We start from the raw sequence: 8,689 nt of genomic DNA, 5'->3' as shown, positions 1-8,689 counted from the left end.
CGTCAAGTGCGTAGCCGAAGCCAGCCTGGGGATCATCACATACCTCCCGTCGGTATCCGCCACCCTGCAAAAGCCCAAGCCCGCACACTCCCATATAGGCAAAATGTGTTCGTCTTAAGACTGGGTGCCGGTACTTGCAGTTCGTTTTCTAACTGAAATATTTCAGGCAGTTCTTCATGATATTTGTAGAAACGGAAAATGAAGTTGGAAAACGCACGGCTTCGCGGAGTCTCGCCAGTTCGGTTTCGATTTCGAAGATCTCTAGTTCAAGTTCTTGCTGGTCCGACTGTCCCACCTGTGCGGCGCGGCATGAAAAGCAAACTCAACCAGCAAAGGAGGTAAGCATGTGCTCTGCGAGAATCTGGGTCACGCTATAGCCACCTCGCAGACAGTAAGGAATGTGCAACGAGGGGAGGGTCGTTCGTGACTTGCCAGGTTGTCCCGTTCGCGTCCTCTGAGCTGAGTCTTGAGGCGCTTTAGCTTCTGTTCCAGGCATCTGTGCGGATAAAGACGATGAGACAAAAACACAGCAGGTATACTAACCATGCGCCATGAACGTGGAGAGGCCCAAACATGCAGCTAGTGGGTTAACTATGCGGGTGTCAAAACATGATACGGTCCTTGCGTACATTCTATGGAAGTCCACGAAGCTCTGGGTGATTGTGTCGTAGATGTAGAATGCATTCTCGTGGGGATATCTGAGAATGCACACAGCATGAGGCAGCCTGCAGGCAGAAGAACTGAAGATGGCAGTCCGAACAAATCTATCGTATCCATGAGGCAGCTGTCCACTTGCACGTCATGCGAAATACGGCGGCCATGCCGGACCCACCGGATATCTAGGCTAGGAACGCATATGCGGTGGTACTGCTTGTCAACTGTCGTTATAAAGATGAGCAACAGATCCCCTGCCCTGCCGAAGTGGCCTTCCCCTCCGCTCGGTGAAGCCGACCAAACCACCACACCTGAAAGAGCAAGTAAGTACTGGAAGGATAACGAAATAATACGACTGCCTGCTATTGGAACAAGGGGTGAGCTCGATGCAGGCTGACTGCAGACCAGGCATTGCAAGATAAATGTTGAAGTTTCAACTCAAGAGAACATCACACGCGACAACGCTGTCCACTGTCTGCACCAAATTACACCGCTTGCGACATTGACTGCATAGTGCACTGAGTTACCTTCTTTCCTTGTGAAGATGTTAACCATGTTGAACGTTGGCAACAATTTTCTCGGCATATACTTGTTGGCCGCAGTCACCGGCTCTTGGGACTCCGATTCGGCGTACTCAGAGCGCATCAGCATCAGCCGCGCCAGCAAACACGAGCTGCAGCAAATCACATCCAGCACAGCTCCACATTAGCGTGAGGCAGATCCAGCAGAAAGCTGAAAAGAGCCCTCCTTCTGCCACTGCATCCCAAATAGCCCTCAGGCGAGATGGCATAGCTTAAGATCCGATGAAACTAATGAGTGATATAGACATTAAACTCTTTGCCTTGACTACCTTTCGTCATCCAGGGAAGCTTCATGGCCACGCTTCCGTAGCCACGTGCGCGTTGCGTGCCGGACACGATCATCTTCCCGGTCTGAACAACCACAAACGCAAGAACGTTTACGTCATCCAGGAGAGCATGCTAAAGCGGAGTGAACCTTAATTTGTCTCCAGACGAAAGGGCTTTCAAGTGTCCTCAGCTGCACTTAGGGAGCAACGCAAGCCATTACAGAGGGACGCAAGGGCCTCAGGCCGGAGCGTACTTGCCACTACTTTGCACTCTTGTTTTTTGGGAGGTTTTTNAGGGACGCAAGGGCCTCAGGCCGGAGCGTACTTGCCACTACTTTGCACTCTTGTTTTTTGGGAGGTTTTTCGTGGCCTTCATCTTCAGGGCGAAATGTTTTTGAGGTCTCTACACTCCTCCGTTTGGGGCCGAGCTGTACCATCCCGCTTTCGGGGCGGCTACAGCGACGTGTTTCCCCGAAAAATTTGGCATATTCGACGGGAGTGGGGCCCGGGTCAGCTAAGTCGGCCTGAAGAGCACAAGTTCAGCAGAACAAAAATAGTTGGAATGGAAGTGCTCATGGTGTCCTGCACTGCACGCAACGCCAACAAGATAATATTTATCTCTGACTGCAGCCACGCTAGCAAGGAGGGTATAAATGTTGTTGCAACGATGCAGGCTTTCTGGGACACCTGCAAGATGGGTTCTACGAAGGGAAGGTCAGCTTTCTCGCCATAGCCGGCAAAATAGTCGTCAGCATTCAAGACGTGGGTGTGGACACGACCCGCACGGTCGCGGACAAAAAACATGTCGTGGTCCGTCAGCATACGGCCCGCCTTGCAGTCAGAGTCGTATATGAGTTCTCCTGTGTGCTCGCTAAAGCACTCGATTAAAACGTCCACATCCACCGTATTCACAAACGGCAAGTCAGGCATACTCCGTTGCTCCTGAGTTGATAACCGCAAATTGACAAAGGTGACAACACGCACTACAGTGGTCATTGTAGTGCAAAGCTACACCGCCAGAACCCCTTTCGCAGTCCGTCTCTTGCAAACCACAACAGCTACCCATTTGTCTGCTTCCCTTTTGCGCTTGAACAACCGCTGAAGGCGGTAGAGAGCAGGACTCCCGCGTGCACACAAAAATTAATTGGGTATGTTGTTGCTGGGTCACATGGAGTGGAGCCACTGGGGCACTCACCATCATTCCAACATCCATCAGTGGTGGAGGTAGCCGAGCCAACAGTGGACTCTCGAGCTGCAGCTTGAGGCAGTGCTCCCCTTGGGGCACTTTCACGAACGAATTGAGCGCCAGTGACAACGTACCCAGTTCATCCCCGTCTCTATTTACCAGACGAAAACATATATCCGGTAGAATTGCCTTTATACCATGATTGCGCATAATGCGCCCGCTACCACGACTGCTGTAAGCGCCCTGTGACTCCAGCTTTCTACAGGAGACCCCATTTAATCCTCCCTCCGTTCTGTCAATGCCATTGCAAGTCTTTGTAGATGTATTCTGCTGGGTCTTTTCTACCTGATGTGGTAGGTGAGCTAGTTCCGCCTGAATGTAGGGTAAGTATGGTGTGGTGAAGGAACTTATAGACAAGCGCGTCCCAACCCACTGACCAGGAGAGGTGCTTGATTCTGTACAACAAGGCAACGCGGAAGACGAACAATCTTTCTGACCCTTTCTTCGTTTACACAGTAGCAAGAACAGCATCGGGGTAATGCACAGCATTACTTAAAGAGTCCTAGTGCGGCAGTATATGCAGTAGGGCGGATGGGAGAATGGCAGAGCCGAGAACACAGGAAAGAGGCTCTAACCGTGTAAGAGAATTTCAGCCCACCAACGTTGCGGCGTATTGGAAGTAAGACTTGACGCGACATCTTCCCTTCCTTCACGTCGACGACCTCCACAAACACCTTTCGCCGCGAATCCTATGCAGGTGAATCCGCAAAGCAGTAGTCACTATGTTTACATCGGCACAATACCAGCGCCTGAGCAATAGGGCGGGATGTGAAACAGCAGCTGCAATAGTTTGCCTACCGGTTCAGTTTCGCTAAAGCGAGCCACCANTAGGGCGGGATGTGAAACAGCAGCTGCAATAGTTTGCCTACCGGTTCAGTTTCGCTAAAGCGAGCCACCACATTGGGGCCTGGGAAGTCAGAGGAACTCAAAGTCAATTGCAGGTCCTTGGCGCTGCCTTGCCAGAAAGCGGAAACCTGAAGAACGAGCTCCGACCCCCCTTGCTGAGCAGGCGAGTTCGGAAGACACCGTATGCCCAGCACGTCAACGTCAAAGTGGTATTTCAACAGCGGACAGTTCGAAGCTTTCACGTAGGCGGGGTTGTCCAGAGCAAGCACTGGCCAGGACGCAACCTGGGGGATTATCCCTACTTTCTTGTCGTCGACGTCTGTTTGCCTTCGGTGACCTGCTATTGGGGATTTTTTACTCGGAGGCTGACTGTGGCTTTCCCCAATCCCATTCAAGGCAAAACCAACAGCTGCCAACAGTCGGGGTTTTGCATCCCATTCGAGGCTCTTTGCCATGCTTTCTTCCACTGCGGTGAACGTTGCCTGTTCTCTGTTTGCAAGAGCGTACCAAACAGCTTCGTGGGCGTAATTAACGTCTGTCACAGATTCTGTCAGCTGCTTTCCGTTGCCCATCCTTTCACGAGAGCTTTCAGAGTTCAACTTCTGTATGGCCGCTCTGTAACGCTCATCCAGATTGGCAGGGGACCACTCTATGGCCAGGGCTATCATCTCCTTTGCTACCTCGCCGCCTTTTTCAATGTCGATGTCAAAAAGACGCAGCACTATGGGGGGTGGCGGCAGCAGCAACTGGGTAAAGGGAGGGAGTCCACCTGACAATGTGACAGTTTCGACGTTTGCATGAGGACTAATGTACAAGTATACAGGAACAGCTGTCCGCTGTAGAAACGCGGGGTTTAAGCTGGTCTTTAAGCAACTCATTTCCCGGTCGATGCATTGCTCCTCCACCATTTTAATGAGCTGCGAAGGCGCATTTTCACAATCAACAGCAGAAGCAGGGAGAATACATATTACAGCAGCACCACGAAGAACAGAAAATATGAACGCATGTGATACTGCAGCAGGTGCGCCGGCAATTATTTGCTAATACGCACCTCCCCCTCAACCTCCAGGGACCACCAAGGATTTACGAGCGCGTCATTGTCCATAGCGGGCAGACTCCTCGCCTGCAGAATATCTCCATGGAAAAACACTTTTTTGTAAAACGGGGAAGGTCGAATGGCCGAGGCTGGAGGAGAGCGAAATGTTCGATGACCNCTCCCTATGTGACCGCAACGGCGCTCCCTCGTGTCAACTCCGCAAAACACCGAAATAACCTCGGGCCTGGGAACTTCGTGTTTAGGTCCCTGCGGCCGTTCAAAAGGGACGCTCCCATAGTTCTCCTCCCTGCGCCGTTCAAGCAAACATTTCTCTGGCACATTGTATAAGTAGGTACATCCTTGTACACGGAGGTAGCATCATAAAAAGGATGTCGCCTTCATTTGAAAGGGCACTGTGCAGCTTCATGCAAATCTGGGGGTTCATCTCCAGTAGAAACCTTGACCCGGCCTACCAGTCGGCTATTTCTGCATCGTGTCCTTGACTGAGGTTATCGAGGCTGCTTTGGGAATCCCCTGACGCAGTAGAGTCGTAGCCAGGCGAGGGAGGCGCACTGCTTAAAACCGCCCGGGCGGAGGCGAGGAGACAAGCAGCAAAAGTTGAAGGGAAACGGCACTCTGGGAGAGGCGTAACAGACTGATCCCAGTGCATCTGCAAACCAACGAAGCGCGGCGACACACGAAAGCAGCAGCTTCAGAGCTCAACGCAGCAGCACCCAAAGCGCCTCGTAGCCAGGCCGCAGCACCAGTGCTTCGTGCAAATATGAAGGAAAATTCGGTGTATGTATGCATGCATCCATCCCTGCACCACGCAGCAGCATGCGAGCCTTCATTGTGGCGAACCTGGATCCACTTCAACGGCTCGATGACGACGCCGTCGTCAAATGCTCCATCAGTGTTCTGGTCTTGCAGTGTGCTGGCTTCCCAAGACATCTTCTCACAATGAGGCACTGCAGGATGTAGAGAACTTTTATCTTCAGTTTCGCGTTCTGCAGAGACAAACGGAACTGCCTAAACAAAATTAGTGTGCTCTTGACCGCATCGACCCGTCGTGGCCAGTTTCGTATGCTTTGCTGTGTGCTCACCGTAAATACATTAAAGTGTTCACTAACAGATCAGGTCGGAGGCAAACTCAAGACAGGAAAGTCCCGCGCGTTCTCCGACTACAGTTTTTTCTATTAGTGGTGTTTAACGTAATCGCAACAAGCCCACAAACCCTCATTTTCAGGTCCTTGAGAATAAATACACGGTTTAGGGTTTAGGGCGTTTTCATCTGGTCAAAACAGTTCGTTCTTGTAAGATAGTGAATTCTCACTGGATGGTATTGTTTGTTCCAATTCAGAGTCGCTTTCGGGTTTGTCGTTGGCGAATGCTTCGCGAGGTGGCCATTCGTTCGCTTCTCCCGTGGCGCCATGCTTGTCCAAAGCGGCCTTGATCCCGGCACTCAGAGTAAGAGGAATGCGGCCAAATATCTTGGGGGGCTGATGCTCCTCTCCCACTGGGACTAAATATACGTAGGCATGCTGCACATGAGGAAGGAGGAACACCGCCTCCGACTCTCGGAAAACCCAAGCGTTCAGTAGAGATAGCGGTAGTTCAGCGAGGTCCTTCCAAAGGGGATCTGCATCCGAGCCGTCAGCGCCCAAGTGGCTATTTCTTCTCCCGTTGCTCGTGCTGGCGTCTTTGAATGCCGTCGCCGTGTCCTGGTGCATCTGCGACCGCGGGGAGGTCCAGTTGTACAACCGTAGCACTCCTTTGCTGTCTACATATCCAGGAAACTCGAGAATATCTGCATTTGCTGGCGGGATTTCAGCCATTTCGCGGCACTTGCGGACGCCGCTGAGGGTACTTGTGAGGGGCACCGGCTTGGAAACTCGGCGCTGAGAGAAAAATCCCCTGCCAGGAACAACTTCCCCTCCANGCAGGGGCATAAACACAAGCATATAGCCGAAACGTCCACAGAAGAGCACGGGTATTTACATGCAGCCCTTGCGAACCCTAGACTGCAGGGGATGTAGGCAAGCCCAAACACCAAAGAAAATGGGCATATGCTGACACATTCTCGCCGACTGCTCCGCCGAACACGGCCCACCTGTATGTGTCTGGCAGGTAGAGCGCCCTGCCGATGGTCACTTGGATGTGCACAGGGACACCCGCACGGTCAGGAAAGGGGGGCCAGTCTCTACGCCTGGTGCGTTTTGTGTCGGCCAGGACGCAGAGACTTCCGCGGTAAGTCGACGGAGGCTCCAAAGCCCCCTTGATCATAGCAGTGTTGTACTCTTCCCTCGCGCCGTGGATTGCTCCCCCAAACATGTGCAGCCACGTCGGCCGGTTCAGGGGTATACGGTTCATTTGTGCCATGCCAACGTGCTGTTTGAGGATTCCCGAGCCAAACATGAAAGGAGTGTCCGAGTCGAACACGTCAAAAGTCAGTCGGCGGCGGCGCCTGCAGCAAAGTCCGCTCACGGTTCCAAGGTAGAGCACACACGCGAATGAGACGCTTGTGCAAAGATTGCAGCAGTTTCGTGTTTATATATATATATATATATATATATATATATATATATATATATATATATATATATATATTATATATATATTTATATATATATATATATATATATATATATATATATATATATATATATATATATATATATATATATATATCGCACCCCTCTGAGCATTCATGCTGTGGCTGCAGCTGATGCTGTTGTTCTCGTACTTCTCTGGGACTTACCGATCTTTGCATACTTGAACGGTCATGCACTCCCACTCCACTTCTCTTTGGCGGTTGTTCTGTACAGTCGTTGTCCAAGACGACTTCTGTCCCTTGACATTGCCAGAATGGATTACTACGAAGGGGTCGCAGTCGTTCCAGGGCAGGGCGTCGTAGTCTGCATCGGTCTTGGGCAAGAAGTCAGCATACAAATGCAGGTAAAGGGTCTGCAGCGGGGCCACAAAAATGACACACCCAAATGGAGAAACGCAACAAGTCGTGAGCTAACCCCAACGCAATTACTTGAAAGAACCGATTGCACATATTTCAAACTTGCAGCGACTTCATTACACACATGGCTATTAGCTTTTGTAACCGCTCATGCCAGCAATACAGATGCCTTGACTGAGGGACAGAATATTTCAACCTGTTTGCTCAAAGCTGTCTAGTTGCAAATAGCCTTTACGGATCGGCATCTCACCACATCGTCTTTGGAAGTGTCGCCAGCCTCTTGGGAGTTCTCATTTTTCGTTTCTCCCCCAGAAGTCAAAGCGGCTTTTCTGGCGGAACCAAGAGACCTAAACACACACTCTGACAGCCCAACACAAGGAGCCTAACGAAGGCCACCTAAGGCAGGAGAAGCAGTCTTCCTGCGGAAGGGGAAGAGACTTCGCGGAGGGTAGGTAATGTATCTAGTTGTCCAACCAACTGATGGACAGAGCAAATAAACTAGTCACTAGGGGTCTTAAAGGAGAGTACGGGATATTTACACTGGCGGTGGGAATCGTAGTATGTTTACTCTCCGCAGAGGCTTCTCCCCCTCTGCAAAAACGTCAATGTGCATTAGTAGCTGCGTGAACACCCCCAGACACAGCAAATTGTTGGCTGAACCGCACGCAAGAGCTGCATGACAACGACTTGCACTTGCAGAGGAAGTGGGAGAAGTCTGCAATGAGGGTGTGGTACCTCTCCGTTCTTTACTCCCGTTTTGCTTGTGAGGACACACCGACCCGCCCAAGCACAGAGCCGGCGTTCGCTGCAGAACTCGCGGATTTCGTCTAGGGGCAATTGCCACGAGGAAAAGGTTCGGAACCCTTTCTGAGATCAACAGAGAAACAGCATCCAAGTATGCGGCGCGCATCTCGCTGGTAGCAGTGTATTCTCTCTTGTCAATTATTTGTATATATACGAGCAAGTCAACGGATACCCAGAAACCTCAGCAACCCGAAGCAAGGAAAAAAAGAAAGCAGTGTAACTTGTTGTACTGGGTGTAATGGCAAGGTAGGTTCACGCACCTGCGTTGAAGTCCCTCGGCTACCACGT

At 51.1% G+C, this 8,689-nt stretch overlaps 1 protein-coding gene across 1 annotated transcript; it reads right to left on the bottom strand.

Moving 5' to 3' along the window:
* Nucleotides 1–366: 366 nt before the first annotated feature.
* EMH_0049010 (uncharacterized protein) lies at nt 367–8,507 on the bottom strand (the record flags this gene model as incomplete). The annotated part of the gene is given in 19 exon segments (XM_038022414.1): nt 367–496; nt 630–698; nt 833–965; nt 1,182–1,327; nt 1,505–1,586; nt 1,827–2,025; nt 2,189–2,443; nt 2,697–3,142; nt 3,346–3,436; nt 3,617–4,510; nt 4,645–4,806; nt 4,810–4,936; nt 5,103–5,299; nt 5,491–5,636; nt 5,963–6,543; nt 6,740–7,093; nt 7,388–7,593; nt 7,848–7,944; nt 8,377–8,507. Coding segments are annotated over 19 exon segments (4,446 nt in total).
* Between the last annotated feature and the right edge of the window lie 182 nt (nt 8,508–8,689).

This window comes from Eimeria mitis, genomic scaffold, assembly GCF_000499745.2.
Source record: "Eimeria mitis Houghton genomic scaffold, Emh_scaff2125, whole genome shotgun sequence".
Lineage (NCBI taxonomy): Eukaryota > Apicomplexa > Conoidasida > Eucoccidiorida > Eimeriidae > Eimeria > Eimeria mitis.
The sequence above is the reverse complement of the archived record's forward strand: the minus strand, read 5'-3'. Positions and strand labels throughout refer to the sequence as shown.